This window comes from Elephas maximus, chromosome 2 (assembly GCF_024166365.1).
Source record: "Elephas maximus indicus isolate mEleMax1 chromosome 2, mEleMax1 primary haplotype, whole genome shotgun sequence".
NCBI classification, from domain to species: Eukaryota; Metazoa; Chordata; class Mammalia; order Proboscidea; family Elephantidae; genus Elephas; species Elephas maximus.
The window spans coordinates 103095876-103117276 of NC_064820.1; the positions used below are offsets into that span (position 1 = coordinate 103095876).

Here is a 21401-nt window from a genome sequence, read left to right on the forward strand (position 1 = left end):
ATAGGAGTCCGTCGTCCTGCTGAATGCTGTGGAGCATTTTTTAATGCACTTCAGCGTGCTCACTTGGTCACTCTGGCAGCAGGCTGAGTTTACAAGGGCCCAGTTCTCCCATGTACTTCTGGAATTCTTCCAACACGTAGAGGGAGAGAGAAGTAGAAAAACCAGAGGCATTCTAAATGAGCAAAGTAGTAAAGGACTTAGAGAATCACTGATCTAATTGATAGCTCTCCCTGAGTAACAAATAGTTGAATACATATTCATGAAGAAAGTTTACTTTTCTGATTATGAAAGTCATGTATGATTGTTACATAGCAGTGTGCTCAGAATGATCCCATTTAGAGAAAATATGTCTATTAGGTTTATAAATGTAAAAAAAAAGTTTTAAAATATATTTTTAAGATAGAAGAATATGTAGAACATGGTAAACAACGGTTATCCTTAGAGAATGAGATGGGGATGGTAGTGATTAGAAAAATGGTATAATTGTTCACTAAAAGATTGTCAGGTAATATATAATGACACATACACAGACAAAATCCACCCATACTGCTACTCCTCAGTGATAATCACTGTTGACATTTTGGCATATTTCCCTCCAGTCATTTTTCTTCTGCTTAAAAAAAAGATAATAAATACTGTCCAATTGTTTATCCTTTATTTTTAAACTTGTGTCATAATCATTTTGCATGGCATTAAAAACCTTTTGTTAACATTTTTAATGTCATTACATAGCTGTGTCCTATTTTTCAGTCTAGGTGCGAATTTACGTATTTCCTGCGTTTTCAGTATTACAGATAATAGCTGCATTGAAGATTTACTACAATTATCTCACTCGGAAATTAGGATTACCTCCTTGGGATGTATTCTTAGTCAAAGGATTTAAACATCTTTAAGACTCCATGTATGCGTGTAAAAATAGCATGGGGCCAGTGTGTGACTTTCTCCAGCCCCACATGGGGAAGGAGAACCAAGATCAACAGCTCAAGGCTGTTTCTTATGAGGCAGAAGTCAGACATGCCTCCCCTCTCCGCCATCTCTGCCAGTTCTGACACCAACTGCCCTGCACACAGCACTCTCTACTGAGTTCGATAGTTCATTGCAGTGGCCACACACAACTCACAGACCATACTCAGAATTATGGGGCTTATTAGGGAAGTAGCAGTTACAATTCAGGCTCAAGAACACTGAGGATACAGTTCTTCCATCAGGACAGCCTCTCCCCAGCTATGCTCGAAGGCATGCCTCTCCCTGACCCTAGGCTTCTGCCCAAAGGCACTTGGCTTTTTCTGTTTGGGGGCTGAGAAGTCCACCAGGACGTCTGCTGCTGTAGGGTCCCTCCTCCTCTTGTGGTGGTGGGCTCTTCCTGCCTGCTCTGGAATTGGCTGTCTTTTAAGGCAAAACTGACCAGTCCCCTTGGTAGGCCACAATTTTCCTATCACACAATCACGTGGGTGGGAGTTGCAAGCCCATGGCTAGAAAGGCCACACATAAAAGTAATTAATCACACTGCAATGCTGTTAAACTCTATACATATCCAGAAACATTGTATCAATTCCCATTTCCACTGGCAGCATGTGAGAGTGCTTGTTTTACCACACCTTTGCCAGCATTAAGTATGCTTCAGTCACCGTTTTTCTTGCAAGTTTGGTGTGGCTGTGTGCTTTTAATATTCAAAACTGTGTTCATGAAGCCCACGTTATGCAAATCCATTGAACATTTTAGTTTTGAGACATTCTTACAATAACAGTAGTGATTGCACCTCTACTAGAGATTATGCATGCCAAGGTCAAGTCTCTAAGCAGCCCTGTATTTTGGTATTGTTATTCTAACAGTTGAGGAGACCCAGATACGTAAAGTAACTGGTTCAACGTCACAGCACTGGTCACCTAGTGATGATGAAGCAGAAATGTGCGCCCAGACCTTTCTAACTTGAAGACTGGGGCAGTGTGTGCTTAAAACATCTGGTTAGCATTACTGGAAAGGTTAAATAGATTTTCAGAGTGGTTTAGTCATAGCTGTAGCTTTATTCAAATGGGTTTCTGGGTAGCTCTATTCAAAGTCAGCATGCCTTCTGTCATATATACTATTTTATATTTTTGTCATTTTCAAAATTTATACCTGGCATGGAAGTTTGTCTTTTTTTAGGTCATATTAATGCCTCTCAGCGTGGCAACACTTAGGCCTATGGGTTTTAATTGTAGTTAAAATATTAACAGACAGCTAACCTTCAGTGTCACTCTGAAGAATTAACTAATGCGTGTGTATGTGTGTGTGTGTGTAAATAAAATAGCTGTTTGAAGTGTGACTGTATCTCCAACTTTGTCGGGGGAGGGAAAGAATTAATATATTTTAAATTTGTTTATAGTTGAACTTTAGACACTCAGTGTAATATTTGGGTAATAACCTGTCTCAAATCTTAATTATAATTTTTTTTTTATTAAAGTTACAGTGGAATTTTCTCTACACACTTTGCCTAAAATATTTATAATGCAAAATACACATTTTTAAAGGTTTACATTTATGAAATAATTCACATATGTAGTTTTGATCTTAATATAAAATTATATAAAGTAATGAGAAAGATAATTTAAAAACTAAATACTTATCCCTATAAACACAATGTTTTCTCTTTGTGCAATAATAAATTTGACATCATGTGTAATAACTCTTTGACTTCTTCACTTCAGTTTTTAGAATGATTATGACTCAACCTCATGAGAGGTTTAATGAAACCTGACAGAATAGACTGTACGGAACAGTCCAGACCAGAGCTGCAACATAGATCCACCAGCAAGATGAGGTGGTAGTGACATGTACTTTGGGTTAGAAAGCCCTGGTTGGAATCTTTGCTTTCGTGCACATTTACTGTGGAGGTCTGGCTGTGTTACTTTACATTTCTGATCCTTTGTTCCTCACTTGTGAAATGGGGATACTAATTTTTACCTTGTGGAGTTGTCACAAGGATTGAAATGGTATATATAAAGAACTAGCAGGGGCACATAGTGTAAACTCCACTTCCCTCCCCCTGCAATGGCAGGCGACACTGGTTGATCACTGTGCTCTTTCTTACTGAACCCGGGTACAGAATTGAATCCTTCTTTAAAAATGTTCTAGGCCGTCAACAACAACTAGATGGAGTTGACATGGGACATAAAACAGCCTATTTAATATCCCTGTAATAGGTGTTCATCAAATTATCATCTGTCTTTCTGTCTGTCTATCTATCTCCACCTTCAGCTTGGTTTGGTTTGTATCTCTTTCCATTAAATAGAAAAAACTACAAGAGCAGCTCTGAAATTAGTCTTGGTAAACATTTAGACCTGATATAGGAAAATAGGAGTTTTTCCTTTTGACATTTGAATCTGTGTCGCATGAAAATACTCTTACAAAATTATATTCCTTCCCTATTCTGTTGTGTAAACTCTAAATCTCTTTTGAGCTAGACAGATTGCCAATTTTCAGAATAAAACAAAAAACGATTAAAATTTTTATTTTTGAAAGCTGGAATGTAGTGTGAAGAAGGTATGACAAATGGTAGTATTTTAAGATACAGTAAAAACAAAGGTCTTTCATAATTTATGCAAAATGACTAGAAAACTTAGGGTTTATATTTCGTTCTACTCTCAGAGTTCTTATAAAAAGTTTCTTAAGACTGCAACAATAAAGAAAAGATACTTTGGACCTTGACGTTTTCAAAGAACATGTTTATTTTTTAACTAGAAAATTGATGTTTTGTGGAGGTATCTTGTGATACCTAGTTTCTGTCCTGATTATACCAAGCAAACAAAAAACCCAAAATTGTCTTTTTCTTGCTAAGAAATTTTTCAGCTGTATCCTACTGCTGGTTGTTGGTGTATAAATACTGCATTATTTTCATTCAGAATATTTTTATATACAGTGTGTAAAAACATGACTAGTGAGGTATTGTGTTACAGTTTCACAGTAGAACAATTTAGAACACCAAAACAGTAGCTTAAACAGGTAAGAAACAGAAGTTGATGTTCTCTTAACTGAAAGTATAATGGTTTTTCACACTAAATTCTAAACTTGAAATGGATTTGAGAATACCTTAAGGTACTTGAGTGTTTTGTTGCTAATTTTATAACTATTGTAACCACATTAAGCAATTGAAAATTTCTGTTAAAATATCAAGGTTACTTCTCAAATTCCACCCCCCTGTACTATCCACTTGGTATTTTTGGTCAGTCTTAAATCTCTCTGCTTATCTCAAATGATAGGTTATTTAGTTTGTTTAAACCCTGCTTGTAATTTTCCTTTCTTCTTCCTTTTTTTATGTTGACCTATTTAGGATTTTAAAACCTTAAAATTATAAGTCAAACCGCATTACCTGTTTGAGTTCTTTGTTAATCACTTTATACAAATAATGACAGAGAGGAGTGCTGGGATATTCAGTGTGTTTTTACTATGGAAACCAGTCTTCCTCCATAGAGGGACACTGTAACATTAAGGGCATCCACCTGCAGCCGAAAGCCAAGGGCAGGGGGTTGATTAGGGAGGGGAAAGAGCTGAGTGGCAGGGATGCCTGCTAGTGGGTGGGATTGCTCAGTGGGAGGTGTGGTTGTGCTAATCACAGTGCCAAGCCGTGGACACAGAAATGGTTAAGTCAGGTGTTGCTTATGGATCCTGAGGGATTATTGGCTTTGTAGAAAGCCACTGGTCTTAGGTGGAACTCTTTGCTTCCTTCTTAAGCCAGGAAATGTTTTACTTGGGTTTAAAGGGGATGGAGAACCCAATTGTGACTATTTTAGAGAAAAATTTGTGCCCCTGATAAGTATGATATTTTAGGGATACGTAGGTGAAGACTCTTGGGTGGAGCACAACGGTTGGGTTCATAGAATTGCTTTCTGGAAGGGTGGCAGCTTTGTCCCTCGTACTGACTGTAGCATTTTTCTTCCGCATTAAAAGCTTAGCTGCTCCAGAGTGGGGGTAGGTTTGTCTTCCTCATCTTTTTATCTTTGATACCAAACGTGGTAATCGGCACATGGTAGGTGTTCAGTAATGATCTGTTGAATTGTTTTAGACTGAATTGAAGGCTGGCAGTATGGACTCACGGTTTCCTAAGGTGGTTGGAGTGGTAAGAGCTGCCTTACCACCCCATGAGCCATGAGCCACGAGCCACGTGTGCTCTAGTCTGATGCTGCCTTTGTACATGGGAATAGTACCTGCAGAGCTTAACAAGCTTTAACTAGAGAGTCTATTTAGTTTAATGAGCGTCAGTGAGGCGTGTGGGGTAAGGGGGCCCTTTACATTTAACATAGCTCTGACTGTCTGAGAAGCAGGTATGGTTTATTTAGGAAAGAGAGGTCCGGGGTGCGGGGGAGGGGCAGTGTGCTGGGGAGACAGCAAGGAAACTAGGGTCATCACCTTCCAGATTTTTCCTTAAGTTCTGAAATGTTCTCCATAGCTCCACAAAAGACGCCTTTGTTGTTCCTGCTGTGATCTGCAGACCTCTTAGGCCTAGGGTGGTTTGCTTCTTAGTTTTCTCTTTCTGGTAAGGGGAAGTCTGGCCAGGACTATGGTGTGAGTATGGCCAAGAAAGGGTAATGGTGGTGTTTTCTTGGAAAGCACATGGGCAGGGGTGGTGGTGTTATTTTAAGCCAATTGGAAAGGAATTAAAAACATGAAGCAAAAATATTTCATTTCATTGCATCTATTTTAAGGAAATAAAAACTAAGTAACAAATAAATAGTTGCCTGACTTTCAGATTGTTGGTTTCAAAGTCAACTTTTGAACTTCATTTTCCAATTAAAAACCCTTATGCCTAATGTTTATTTAGAAGGAAACTTGTAGAATAATAACTATGTACGTTTTTCTTACTTAGCTATCTGTTGTCTTTGTTTCCCTTTTGGATCTTGTAGGTACAACGGTGCCAGCCCACAGGGCCATCCTGGTGGCCCGCTGTGAAGTGATGGCAGCCATGTTTAATGGTAATTACATGGAAGCAAAGAGTGTTCTGATTCCAGTTTATGGTGTTTCCAAAGAGACTTTTCTGTCATTTTTAGAGTATCTATACACAGACTCCTGCTGCCCAGGTGAGCAGTTTTAAGTGTTAATACCTCACAATACATTCTTCCCTTTTCAACTGTCTTGATAAATTGCTTTCAGTGTAATCGATGTTTCTGTTTAAGGTTTATCAGAGTTGACATCATGAAATGTGCTAAGCAGTTGGCAACGGTATTGGTGCAATGATGAATTTTCAGTCAGTTCAAGTAGGAGAGCAGATTGGCTGCTCTCAGACTCTGGCATCATTTCCCATACTTTAGCCAGCGCCGATGGCGTGGTGACTGTTACAGGTACTCTGGAGATGGAAGGTATCTTGTGCTACCCAGTGGTTAGCCTAGTCTTACAGATTGGAGCAGAGAGCTCCCTTCCATGACAGGAGGAGGGTGGCCAATTGCTTTTATGGAGCTGATTTCTGATCTAGGCACTTTTAAGACTGAATATTCTGAGAGCTCCTTGGTCTTCTCTCTGGCCCAGAGGATGTACGTTATTTTTTTAAAAAACCCACCTCAGTTTGGCTTCTCCTAAAACTTCTCCTAAAACAGTTAGAATGCCCAGCAGACTGTAGGATTTAGTTCCCTATCAAGTCACCTAGAACTGTCTTTAACAAGGAAGCAACTCACCATGGCACCTACAAGATGGAGCACATCTTACATGTTTCCTCTAGCTGGAGGTACCTGAAAAAATGGCAGAATCCTTTCAGCAGGCCTGGAGCATTGGGATGCAGGCATGGAAGCCCTCTTTGATTAGTCTTCACTCTTTCTCCTTTGGCCACCAGATGGCTCCCACCACAGACACAGCTAGAACAAGCCACTTGTGGCTCGGTCCAGGAGACTGAGACCTTGATTTCAGAACCCGGCCAAGCACCTCAGCAAACATAAAAAGAAAACACTCATTTGAGATCATATCTCTCTTCGGGTTCACAGCTTTATTTTTAGATTTGGATGATTTCGTGTGTTTGTTAGTGAAATCTCTAATTTTAAGCAAGTCATGAGCCCTCTAGTGAAAGGCTTTAGAACTTCCAAAACAGAAAATTCCTTTTTTAATTGAGTCATTTCTGGTCCTGGAGCTAGCTATAGTTTTTTGGAGCTACAGTGTTACTATGAATGATAAAGACTGGCTTATCATATTTGCTTAATAAAAATGAAAGAATTGATTCTTATTGGAAGTAAGTATTGTTTATTATTTCAAGACTGAAAAATTTGTATATTAAACTTAAAATATGACTAGATTCGAATAGGGAAGTATTTCTAGTAATTGAAAAATTCCCAGTAATTGAAGCTGCTAATTTTAGATTTTACCTAGCTAATTAGGAAAAAATGCTCAGAAAAACAACACTAGTACAAGACACTTTAAAAACTGGTTAAAAGTGTGGGGGAAAATGGATCAAAAAGTTAAGTTGGACACTGGGACATAGGCAATGGGGAAATCATAGAGAGAAAGAGGATCTGTTCGTTACGTTAAATATTTGCCATACATAGTGTTCCCAGTTTCACAGCTACAAAAGAATGGAAGGAGCTTAAGGTGTGATAAGATAAAGAGAATTACATTAAAAATCAGACTTAAAAGAAGTGTTAAAAAATAAAACAAAAAATTTGGGGACTAAAACCAGGAGAAGAAAAATCAGAAGGATTTAGATTAGCTAGCCTTCAGTTAGCCTTCAGTATGGATTGCACCTCAACATAAAGTAAACAAAAATCCTCACGACTGGACCAGTGAGCAACATCATGATAAACGGAGAAAAGATTGAAGTTGTCAAGGATTTCATTTTACTTGGATCCACAATCAACACCCATGGAAGCAGGAGTCAAGAAATCAAACGATGCATTGCATTGGGTAAATCTGCTGCAAAAGACCTTTTAAAGTGTTGAAGAGCAAAGATGTCACCTTGAAGACTAAGGTGCGCCTGACCTAAGCCATGGTATTTTCAATTGCATCATATGCATGTGAAAGCTGGACAGTGAATAAGGAAGACCGAAGAAGAATTGATGCTTTTAAATTGTGGTGTTGGTGAAGAATATTGAATATACCGTGGACTGCCAAAAGAATGAACAAATCTGTTTTGGAAGAAGGACAGCCAGAATGCTCCTTGGAAGCAAGGGTGGCGAGACTGCGTCTTACGTACTTTGGACATGTTGTCAGGAGGGATGAGTCCCTGGAGAAGGACATCATGCTTGGCAGAGTACAGGATCAGTGAAAAAGAGGAAGACCCTCAGTGAGGTGGATTGACACCGTGGCTGCAACAATGGGCTTAAGCATAACAACAATTATAAGGATGGCGCAGGACAGGACAGTATTTCGTTCTGTTGTGCGTAGGGTTGCTGTGAGTCGGAACCGACTCAGCAGCACCTAACAACAAGAACAACAACAGCAAGAAGGTTTACTCATGTAGCCTTGGAATTGATTGTTAAGGGCAATTATAGAATCACCCTCTCTGAAAAATAAAAAGATTTACTTCTCAGCGTAAAGGCTTAAATTGATTCTTTCTGAAAATAGAGTAGTAGTTTAGAATGCTGGCTCCTTCAAGGCTTTTTCTAAGCATTTTATTCTACATTTGATGATACAGTCAAAATATAGATAGATAGATACATGTTTATACATATATATGTGGAAACCGTGGTGACGTAGTGATTAAGAGCTACTGCTGCTAACCAAAAGGTTGGCAGTTCAAATCCACCGGGCGCTCCTTGGGAGCACTATGGGGGGCAGTTCTACTCTGTCCTATAGGGTCTCTATGAGTTGAAATCGACTGGACAGCAACGGGCTTCTGTGTGTGTGTGTGTATATATATATATTTAGGTTATAAATGATCTTATTGCCTATTTTCTCTTATTTCCTTTCTTTATCAGCTGGCATTTTCCAGGCCATGTGTCTCCTGATCTGTGCTGAGATGTACCAGGTGTCCAGACTGCAGCATATCTGTGAGCTTTTCATCATCACACAGCTGCAGAGCATGCCAAGTCGGGAGCTGGCTGCCATGAACCTGGATATAGTTGACCTGCTCAAAAAAGCCAAGGTAATTGCCTCTTACGTGTCTGGTGGTGGTGGTGGTTGCCTTCAATCCTATAACAAATTATACCGCTCTTGTTAAAGTTATTGTTTATTAAGAGACGTATTGCTGATCTCAGTTTGAAAGTTTGGCTAAAGGATGCCAGTGGGGCCTCACAACAGTATCTATGGCTAGGTAACTCAATAAAATAGCACTAGGTTTTTGTGCAGTCCCTATTTAAGGAGGTAGAATTGTGGGTGTAGAATTTTTTTCAAGTAGATTATGGCCTTTAGCAAGTCATTTGAATACGGTGCTGTACTGTCTCACGTAAGTACTGTAGGAAATAGGATTTACATACAGTTTCTTCAAAATGATCACATCCTATGGTTGCTGAAAGAGAAATGAGAGGATTGGTCTATACATATCAGTAGAGATGGTTAGCTAAACTCATTCATTCATTTATTCAATCTTCATTTGTTTCATGAACATGTTTTGAAGTTACAGTCATGTATAGGAAATATTGGTGTACTTCACAAATCTTTTCAAAATGTGTTTTGCTGGTATGTCTTACTGTGTCAGGAATACCATCAGCAAAAATCTTGGGAGGCTGAGAATCACTGCAGTACACCATGCTTCTTCTTCTAAGGTCACAGATCCATTTTCTTTTTAAGAATTGTACTGCCACTCATTCTAGGGAATAGACAGGATTTACACGATTAAACTAATTGTGAGTAACTGTAATCACAGAGACTGCAGAACATGAGTCTGACAAAGAACCCGACCAGGTCTGTAAACAAACTAGGTTGGCTGTTCTTGAAATCTGTTTTATGAGTTCCTATATGTGGTCCCAGTGAAAAATCTGCTGTCTCCTCATTCCTGCTTTCTTATATTCCTGGGAATAGAAAGTTAATCCGCACGGGTCATCCTACCTTTGGTTATTCTGCCATTCTGTTCCCTTCCCTAAAGCAGTTTTAGGGCTTGCTGTGGTCATGGCACACTGTTGATGTGTCCTGAATTTGTAGTAAGCAGAACCCTCTAGGTCTTTTGCACAGGAGTATATTTGATCCATCATTACAGATGGTCAGGAACTTATTTTTTTTTAATAATTATAGTAAATATATATACCAAAAATGTTGCCATTTTAGCCATTTTTAAGCGTACAATTCAGTGACATTAATACATTCACCAAGAAGCCCTGGTGACACAATAGTTAAGCACCCAGCTACTAACCGAAAGGTCACTGGTTCAAACCCACCAGCCATCCACAGGAGAAGGATGTATCAGTGTGTTTCTGTGAAGATTACAGCCTTGGAAACCCTATGGGATAGCTCTGCCCTGTCCTATAGGGTGCCTGTGAATTGGAACCAGCTCGACACAGCAGGTTTTGTTTTTTTTTTTTTTCAGAGTACATTTACCATTTTTCTGTAACCATCACCACTATCTATTTAAAAAGGTGTCAGAACCTTTGTAAATATTATCTGTTATCCAACATATTAGCCATCCCTAGCAACTTTGGCATCCAGGATTAGAAAAGCACGATGACTTTGTTGTCATCCAAGTTGCTGAGGTGGAGCCACGTGATGGGCAAAGGGCCGAACTCTGTGACAGCTAAAAACTTGCCTCCACGCTGAGATGAATTCACTAATCGAACAAATATATTTCTGAGCATAGCGGGAAACTCATTTTAAAGAATCTCGGTCTTCTCTTACCATCTCTTTAACTATCTTATTTCTCTTACCATCAGATCTTGAGGCCATTTTTTACTTAGTATTAGAGACAAAATAAATTAAAAAATTGAGTAACCCTGCTCTCTTTTTGTAATGTATTTACACTGAGCTTGGGGTAAATAAATAGCTGTCCTCAAAATTTAGTTTAAAAATTCTTTCTTACTTTTCATAGCATGTTCACAGCCTCAGTTCATTTTTGATGTATTATTTTCAGACTATCCTAACAAACCTGTCACACTTTTAAAAAAACAAAGCTTCTTTTTCCTTATTTTGTAAACATCCTTTTAAATTGTATACGCGTAAGAGAACTTCCTGTGGGGTCAGATTAATTTCTTCAGGTGTGCTCCCCCCTGCCCCGCGCATGTGTGTGCGCATGCACACACACGCACACAGACACACTTGGTTCCTCCTCAGGATGATTTATGGTTGTAATGCCAGAAATTTTTCCTGACTTGTTTTTCCTATTATTTCTGACTATGGGATTATCCATTTTTGTCTCCTTATATCTTAATATCTACTAACTTTTTGAATTTTACTCTTTATTTTTGAAGAGTTTTCTATTTGCTAAGACTAACCTAAAATTACAAATTTTCCTCTTGTCTATCCACCATTTGTCTCCATGTTGGTTACATTGTGGTGGCTTGTGTGTTTCTGTGGTTCTGGAAGCTATGTCACTGGTATTTCAAACACCACGTCAGCAGTTTGAATCCACCAGGCGCTCCTTGGAAACCCTGCGGGGCAGTTCTACTCTGTCCTATAGGGTTACTATGAATCAGAATCGACTAGATGGCACTGGGCTTTACGGGTCACCTACAGTGGACAGGTTTCGGTAGAGCTTCCAGACTAAGACAGATTAGGAATAAGGACCTGGCGATCTACTTCTGAAAAAAATTGGGCAGTGAAAACCTCATGAATAGCAGCAGAATATTGTCTGATATAGTGCCAAGACATACCTATCAGGTTGGAAGACACTCAAAATATAACTGGGAAAGAGCTGCCTCCTCAAAGTAGAGTTGACTTTAATGATGTAGATGGAGAAAAGCTTTCAGGACCTTCATTTGCTTATGTTACATGACTCAAAATGAGAAGAAAAAAAGCACCTGAAAATATCTATTAAAAATCAAAACATGGAATATACAAAGTATGAATCTAGAAAAATTGGAAGCCATCAGAAATGAAATGGGACACTTAAAGATTGATATTCTAGGTATTAGTGAACTGAAATGGACTGATGTTGGTCTTTTGAATCAAACAATCATATGGTCTGCTATGCTGGGAATGACAAATTGAAGAGGTACACCGTCACATTATCAAGAAGGACATTTCAAGATCTGTCCTGAAGTACAATGCCGTCAGTTATAGAATAATATCCATACACCAACAAGGAAGACCAGTTAATACTATTGTTCAAATTTATGCACCAACCACTAATGCCAAAGATGAAGAAATTGAAGATTTTTACTGACTTCTGCAGTCTGAAATTGATGAAACATGCAGTCAGGATGCATTGATAATGACTGGTGACTGGAATGTAAAAGTAGGAAACAAAGAAGGATCAGTAGTTAGAAAATATGGCCTCAGTGATAGAAAAGATGATGGCAACCACATGGTAGAATTTTCTAAAACCAGAAACCTATTCACTGCAGATACCTTTTTTCAATAACATAAATTGCAACTATACACGTGGTTCTCACCAGATAGAGTACGCAGGAATTAAATAGACTACATCTGTGGAAAGAGTTGATGGAGAAGCCCAATATCATCAGTTAGAACAAGGCCAGGGGCTGACTGCAGAACAGATTATCAATTGGAGATTCGCAAGTTCAACTTGAAGCTGAAGGAAGTTAAAACAAGTCCATGGGAGCCAAAGTACAACCTTGATTATATTGTACCTGAATTTAGAGAGGAAACCCTTGGTGGCATAGTGGTTAAATGCTACGGCTGCTAACCAAAAAGATCAGCAGTTCAGATCCACGAGGCGCCCCTTGGAAGCTCTGTGGGGCAGTTCTACTCTGTCCTATAGGGTCGCTATGAGTCAGAATCAACTTGACAGCAATGGTTTGGGTTTTTTTGGTATTTAGAGACCATCTCAAGAATAGAGTTGACACATTGAACACTAATGACCAAAGACCAGACGAGGTGTGGGATGACATCATATGTGAAGACAGCAAAAGATCATTAAAAAGACAGGAAAGAAATAAAAGACCAAAATGGATGTCAGAAGAGACACTGAAACTTGCTCTTATACGTAGAGTAGCTAAAACGAGTGTCATGGATTGAATTGTGTCCCCCACAAATACGTCACTGTGGTTAGGCCATGATTCCCAGTATTGTGTGGTTGTCCTCAATTTTGTGATAGGTGTAATTTTCCTGTGTGCTGTAAATCCTCATCTCTGCCAGTGGTTAATGAGGCAAGACTAGATTATGTTAAAGAGGATTGGGGTAGGATATAACACACTTACCCAGGTCATATCACTGATACAGTGTAAAGGGAGTTTCCCTGGGATGTGGCCTATACCACCTTTTATCTTACAGGAAATGAAAGGGAAGTGAGCAGAGAGTTGGGGACCTCATACCATCAAGAAAGAAGCACCAAGAGCAGGGTGTATCCCTTGGACCTGGGGTCCCTGCACCTGAGAGACTCCTCAGCCAGGGAAAAATTGATGACAAGGACCTTCCTCCAGAGCCGATGGAGAGAGAAAGCCTTCCCCTGGAGCTGATGCCGTGAATTTGGACTTGTAGCCTACTAGACTGTGAAAGAATACATTCCTCTTTGTTAAAGCCATCCACCTGTGGTATTTCTGTTATAGCAACACTAGATGACTAAGACAGTGAATGACAGAAATAATGAAGGAGCTGAACAGAAGACTTCAAAGGGCAACTTGAGAAGACAAAGTAAAGTGTTACAATGTAATGTTCAAAGACCTGGAGTTAGAAACCAAAAGAGAAGAACAACACTTGGCATTTCTCAAGCTGAAAGAAGAAAAAATTCAAGCCTCAAGTTGCAGTATTGAAGGATTCTTTGGGGAAAATATTAAACGACTCAGGAAGCGTCAAAAGAAGATGGAAGGAATACACAGAGTCACTGTACCAAAAAGAATTGGTCAACATTCAACCATTTCAGAAGGTAGGGTATGATCAAGAACCAGTGGTACTGAAGGAAGAGGTCCAAGCTGCACTGAAGGCATTGGCGAAAAACAGGTCTCCAGGAATTGACAGAATACCAACTGAGATATTTGAACAAATTGATGCAGTGCTTGAGGCGCTCACTTATCTATGCCAAGAAATTTGGAAGACAGCTGCCTAGCCAACCAACTGGAAGAGATCCATATTTGTGCCCATTCCAAAGAAAGGTGATCCAACAGAATGTGAAAATTATCTAATAATAATATCACACACAAGTAAAATTTTGCTGAGGATGATTTAAAAATGGTCACAGTAGTACATTGACAGGGAACTGCCAAAAAGTCAAGTCGTTTTCAGAAAAGGATATGGAATGAAGGATATCACTACTGATGTCAGATGGGTCTTGGCTGAAAACAGGTAATACCAGAAAGATATTTACCTGCATTTTATTGATTATGCAGAGGCATTGAACTATATGGATCATAACAAATTATGGGTAACATTGCAAAGAATGGGAATTCCAGAACACTTAATTGTACTCATGAGGAACTTGTACATAGACCAAGAGGCAGTTGTTCAAAGAGAACGAGGGGATACTGCATGATTTAAAATCAGGAAAGGTGTGCCTCAGGGTTGTATCCTTTCACATATTTAATTCAGTCTGTATGTTGAGCAAATTATCTGAGAAGCTGGACTGTATGAAGAATTGGACATGAGGGTTGGAGGAACACTCATTAACAGCGAGCAATATGCAGATGACACCACCTTACTTGCTGAAAGCGAAGAGTACTTCAAGCACATACTGATAAAGGTCAACAGCCACAGTCTTCAAATACCTCAATATAAAACAAAAATCCTCACAACTGGACAAGTAAGCAGGATCATGATAATTGGAGGAAAGATTGAAGTTGTCAAGGATTTCATTTTACTTGTATCCATAATTAACACCCATGGAAGCAGCAATCATGAAATAAAATGACCCATTGCGTTGGGCAAATCTGCTGCAAAAGACCTTTTTAAAGTGTTAAAAAGCAAAAATGTCACTTTAAGAATGCCATGGTATTTTCAGTCGCCTTATTTAAAAAAGCTGGACAATGGATAAGGAAGACAAAAGAACTGATGCCTTTGAATTATGGTGTTGGTGAAAAATATTGAATATACTATGGACTACCAGAAGAGCAAACAAATCTGTCTTGAAAGAAGTATAGCCAGAATGTATACAGAACTCTAGGATCTAGAAATTAATTTCCTTTAAGATCTGTCTTGGAAGAAATACAGCCAGAATGCTCCTTAGATACAAGGATGGTAAGACTTCGTTTCATGTACTTCATGTTACCAGGAGAAACCAGTCCCTGGAGCAGGACATCATGCTTGGTAAAGTAGAGGGTCAGCGAAAAAGAGGAAGACCCTCAATGAGATGGATTGATGCAATGGCGACAACAGTGGGCTCAAACACAGGAACAATTGTGAGGATGGCACAGCACCTGGCATTGTTTCGTTCTGTGTACATGGAGTCCCTGCGAGTCAAAACTGACACGACAGCAACAAACAACAACAACTTTGGTCTATTCCTTTATTGTTAATTGCCATAGATTTGATTCCGACTCATCGCAGCCCTACATGAGCAGAGTAGAACTATTTCATAGGGTTTCCAAGACTGTAATCTTAAAGAAAGCAGATTGCCACATCTTTTCCGGGTGGGTTCAAACCGCTGACCTTTCAGTTAGCAGCCAAGCGCTTTTAACCACTGTGCCACCAGGGCTCCTGTGCCATCCCCTGTTGTTGTTGTTTTTGTTCTGTGTCGTGATTCCTACTCACACCAACCCTATAGGACAGAGTAGAACTGTGCCATAGGATTTTCTAGGCTGAAATTTTTTTTTTTTTTAATCTTGACAGAGCATATTGCCAGGTTTTTTCTTTGGCTAAGCTGCTGGTGAAAGAAGAGAACTGCCAACCTTTTAGTTAGCAACTGAATTCTTTAACCATTGTGCCACTAGGCTCCATTGTGTCAACTGTAGTGGTTCCTAATTTGGCTATTATGAACCCCAGAAAGCAGAATATCTTTTAGGGTTCTCTTTGAGGTTCACGGTTTGAAGTTCCACTTCACCAACCAGTTTATCCCTCTTGATCAGAATTTAGTGAACCCTTTGTCTCAATGACTTCTATTGTTGTTAGGTACCATCGAGCTGATTTCAACTCATAGTGACCCCATGTGACAGATTAGAACTACCCTGTAGGGTTTTCTAGGCTGTAATCTTTACAGGACTAGATCACAAGGTCTTTTTCCCGCGGAACCTCTGGGTTCAAACTGCCAACCTTTTGGTTAGCAGCGAAGCACTTAATCAAAGAAGCACCACCAGGGCTCCTTTCTCTGATTTCTAGGAGGCGCAATTGCCCTTTAGCAGAATTTGACTTCCAGTAGCTCTCTGAATAATTAAAATTTCTATTCACTTTGTTATCTCCCAGTTTCGTATTGTGTATCAGGAAAGCACCATTCATATCTTCTGTATAGATGAACAATTTTAGTATTCTCTCACTTCTTCTACTTTCCATTTAACCTCTCTCTATCTCTACCATCATTCTATCTTCAAGATATAATTTTCCATCAAGGTGGATTTTTTTAACATACAAGAGAAGTTTCTTTCTCTGAATCAGCTCAATTTCTTTGGATTGAGGTACAGATTTCCTTATCTCTACTCCCCTTTAAGAAAACCCTGGTGGCTTTCTTAAGTGCTGCTACAGCTGTTAACCAAAAGGTCGGGAGTTCAAATCCATCCACCAGGCACACCTTGGAAATTCTATGGGGCAGTTCTACTCTGTCCTAGAGGGTCACTATGAGTTGGAATCAACTCGGTGGCAATGGGTTTGGTTTTTTTTTTTTTTTTTGGTTACTTCCCCTTAAACCCCATCTGTCCAAACTTTGGTGTTTCTTGTGAAATTTATTTACTCTTATAGTAAAATTTTTAATCTTCTTACTTATAATCTTTGTGTTAATATTTGGCCACCTGAGACGACAAATTTTGTTTCTGACCTTTTCCTGGGAGTTCCTGGTTACGTGCTCTACCAACATTACTCTTCATATAGCTGTTCAATGCTGTAGCATTTGGTTTGTTGTTTGTTTTCCAATGCCCTTTTTTTATTCTGTTGCTTAAACCTATTTTCTCAGGTCAGCACATACTGTTCGCAAAAACTGGTTTTTATGATGAGATGTATTTCATCTCTTGCCAAGAGCCCACAGTTATGGTACCTTAAATCTTGATCAAAAATAAAATGCTGTGTTTTACCCATGCTTTTCTAGCCAGTTGTTCATTTCCGTGATCTCCCCCTTCTCTTCCAAAACCACTGCCCTTAGGCTGTATCCTGACCTTTTCTTGGTAGGTTATTTGCTCTGGGTTAATCTTCTGATAGCAGTGGTAGTGGTGGCTTCTGCTAAAACAGCCACATGCTCTTGGTTGGTTCCCTTGAGATCACTAACATTCATCTGCTAAAAGATAAGAGGAATAAGATTGTTAAATTTGAGATGGGATTAAATGATCAAGTCCCAAATTAAAAATTCTGATTTCGTATGTGATAAAAATAAGAGGGACCTGTGAATTTACTTGGAAACTCTGGTGGCGTAGTGGTTAAGTGCTACGCCTGCTAACCAAGAGGTTGGCAGTTCGAATCCACCAGGGGCTCCTTGGAAGCTCTATGGGGCAGTTCTGCTCTGTCCTATAGGGTTGCTGTGAGTTGGAATTAGACTCGACGGCAGTAGGTTTGGTTTTTGGTGGGTGAATTTACTTATTAAGATGTTCCCACATCATGACTTTTTTAAAAGGGCAAATCTTTGAGTTTGTTCTTCAAGATTTGAGATTATAAATCTCTCATTAACCTGGCGTTACTTGTTTTTGAGTGTCCTTAAAAGAGCTATATTCATGTACGGAAGTTGCCTGCCAGCAAGTTACTATGATTGGGTGAATCAGCGAATGTCATTGGATTGACACCAACAAGGTGATGAAGTCACCGCCAGGTTGCTCTGAGTTTCCCATCCATTAGCAGCTGTTGGAACTCAGAATGAGGAGAATTACGCCAGAAACTCCTCAGTGTAACAGTACATCCTAGTAAAAAGAAACTCTTCAGATATAACTTTCTTGTGGAAACATGTACACATTGGAACTCACACTCAGGCTGATAGAACTTACCTCCCCACCATATTTTTTAGTTTGCTCTGCAGGTAGACTTTTTAGATAGCAGTCTTATCTCTGCTACACAGATAAAAGTGCAGTTAGTGAAGTCCATGAGTTTAAACTAAATCCTCAAGAACCTCAGATAGTCTTTGTTAGCCACAAGGATAGCCATGCATCTGCCTAAAGACATGTGGCCACTCCAGCAGCAGGAGCTTGTTATTCACTATTGGTTCTCTCATGTTCTCATTCCCTTTTGGGGGGTGGAAGGCCTTTTGGCTTCCTCATTGGATAATGTTATTTTATTGTTTGTTAATAATGCTCCCTTTTCCTTTCTGCTGTTAGAGCGGCCTGAGGGCTGCATCATATAGACACGTTGAACGTTGAACATGGCTGTGGGTTCTCCCTAATTCTCCACAGGTTACTCCCTCCGTCGGTTCATTCTTATTGGTGATTGTTATGCACAATATTGTTTTACTTTCCCATTTTTCTTGCAGTTTCACCACTCCGATTGCCTTTCTACCTGGCTGCTTCATTTCATTGCCACTAACTACCTCATCTTCAGTCAAAAGCCTGAATTTCAGGACCTTTCAGGTAGATTGCCAATTTCTATTTTGGAAAGAAAACTTTATGTTTTTTTGTTCTTAGATCTGAGACATAATTAGTCAAAATTAAAAAGAATAGGCACTGTAATGCATTCCTTTTAAATATACAGCGTGAATTGAGGACATTTTGGTTTATGGTCACTTCTGTTACATAAGCAGCTTGACTTGTGTTACACAAAAAGTTTTTAATGATTATTTTCTAGCACCCATCCGTTTTGAAGTGCATCTTTTTTTTTTTTCCTTCCCTGAAATAGAGAATAAGGTGGAGAAATGTGTTCTCATGTGCCATTTGGTGGTAATAAATAAGGTTTTGGTTTTAACCATGTAAGTCAGAAGCAAAATTTAAACGGTTCAAATTTCTTTAAGAGGTTCTTGTAAAAGAATTGTAACTATTATTATTTTTAAAAGCCCAAACCAAACCCATGTCCGTGAAGTCAGTTCCGACTCAAAGCGACCCATAGGACAGAGTAGAACTGCCCCATACGGTTTCCAAGGAGCGCCTGGTGGATTTGAACTGCTGACCGCTTGGCTTATATTTGTGTATATTATGTATACTTCTAATACATATAATTATACCTATACTACATATACTTTACAATGTAATATTTATAATATTATTCCATTATAATGAATATACTTAAGTATACCTGCTGGTGCAGTGGTTAAGAGCTCAGCTACTAACCAAAAGGTCAGCAGTTCGAATCCATCAGCTGCTCCTTGGAAACACTATGAGGAAGTTCTGTTCTTTCCTATAGGGTCATTATGAGTCGAGATCCACTTGATGGCAGTGGGTTTGGTTTTTTGTTTGGTTTTATCTGTATCAAACAAACAAACAAACAAAAACCAAATCCATTGCCCTCAAGTCAATTCCGACTCATAGCCCTCTGTACAGGAGCCCATTATATTACTTTGCAATAATAAACAATTATTTTATTGATAAAAAATGTCACAGAACTTACTGAGCAGAGAGTATATGTAATGTCCTTTTTAAGGTAAATTATAAAGATCAAAACGAATCAAAGGGTGAGCTTCTGAGTGCTGCATAAGAGGAAAGAAAATGAAAACAGGATAGTCGTCAGATTAGACAGTCACTTTAGATAGAATGGTTTGCTCATCTTATTACCTAGAATAAAGTCAAGAAATGTTAGAACTAAAAGGAAAGGGGAATTAAAGATCACCTAGTCAAGTTGTTTTCAAACTCTGGACAGAAGAGTCTCCTTGGAGGTTTTCTGGGATGGGGGCAGAGAGTAGGGGACAGGTGAGGGGGAGAGGAGAGACAGAGTAAGGGAAGGGGGAAGAGCCAGCTAAAATCTGCAGTTATTGGACTATGCTATCCTCCCTTCAACTATAGTACTTCTGCTTTATCTGTTTTATATCTTGGAGCTCTACATCAGATTTTATTTGTAAAAAGGATTCTGTTGCCAAAAGATGTGACAATCTCTTGGTTGGTTCAGCTATTCATTGTGAAATTAAGGAAACCAAAAACATACTGATTTTCAGCAGACATATTCAGCTAGTTGATAAACATTGTATATCATATCGGGAGCAGGTAGCATCCTAGACTCTGGAGCCTCCTTACTTAGAATTCAGCTGTGAATACAATAGATTAATATAATCAAATCAAAGCAAAACAAACCAAAACCAGTTGCCGTGGAGTTGATGCCAACTCCTGAAGACAGAATAGAAATGTGTGTCATAGAGTTTTCAATGACTGATTTTTCAGAAGTAGATCCGTAGGCCTATCTTCCAAGGTGCCTCTGGGTGGACTCAAACCTCCAGTCTTTGGGTTAGTAGCTGAGGACTAAACTGCGTTTAGCACCAATTCTGTGCAAGAACCCCCACGTGTCTGTCAGTTTGTTGCACTCTGGGGGCTTGTGTGTTGCTGTGATGCTGGAAGCTATGCCACGGGAATTCAGATACCAGCAAGGTCACCCATGGAGGACAGGTTTCAGCTGAGCTTCCAGACTAAGACAGACTAGGAAGAAGGACCCGGAAGTCTACTTCTGAAAAGCATTAGCCAGTGAAGACCTTATGAATAGCAGCAGAACATTGTCTGGTATAGTGCTGGAAGATGAGCCCCCAGGTTGGAAGGCAGTTAAAAGATGACTGGGGAAGAGCTGCCTCCTCAAAGTAGAATCGACTTTAATGACGTGGATGGAGTAGAACTTTCGGGACCTTCATTTGCTGATGTGGCATGACTCAAAATGAGAAGAAGTAGCTGTAACCATCCATTAATAATCGGAACCTGGAATGTACAAAGTATGAATCCAGGAAAATTGGAAATCGCCAAAAATAAAATAGAACACATAAACATCGATATCCTAGGCATTAGTGAGCTGAAATGGACTGATATTGGCCATTTTGAATCGGACAATCATGTAGTCTACCATGCTGGGAATGAAAATTCGAAGAGCAATGGAGTTGCATTAATCGTCAAAAAGAATGTCTCAAGATGTATCCTGAAGTACAGCGCCGTCAGTGATGGGATAATATCCATACGCCTGCAAGGAAGACCAGTTAATACGACTACTATTCAAATTGACGCACCAACCACTAGGGCCAAAGATGAAGAAATAGAAGATTTTTATCAGCTGCTGCAGTCTGAAATTGATCGAACATGCAATCAAGATGCATTGATAATTACTAGCGACTGGAATGCAAAAGTTGGAAACAAAGAAGAAGGATCAGTAATTGGAAAATATGGCCTTGGTGATAGAAACAATGCCGGAGATTGAATGAAAGAATTTTGCAAGACCAACGACTTCTTCAT

The 21401-nt window shown here is 39.3% G+C and overlaps 1 protein-coding gene across 1 annotated transcript in view; it reads left to right on the top strand.

The window, feature by feature from the left end:
• Positions 1-21401, top strand: part of RHOBTB3 (Rho related BTB domain containing 3) — a 67093-nt gene that overhangs the window by 35033 nt on the left and 10659 nt on the right. Inside the window, exons 9-11 of the mRNA XM_049868392.1 lie at positions 5880-6053; positions 8871-9037; positions 18524-18620. Of these exons, the coding sequence (XP_049724349.1) occupies positions 5880-6053; positions 8871-9037; positions 18524-18620 (438 nt within the window). The remainder of the gene's footprint in view (positions 1-5879; positions 6054-8870; positions 9038-18523; positions 18621-21401) is intronic.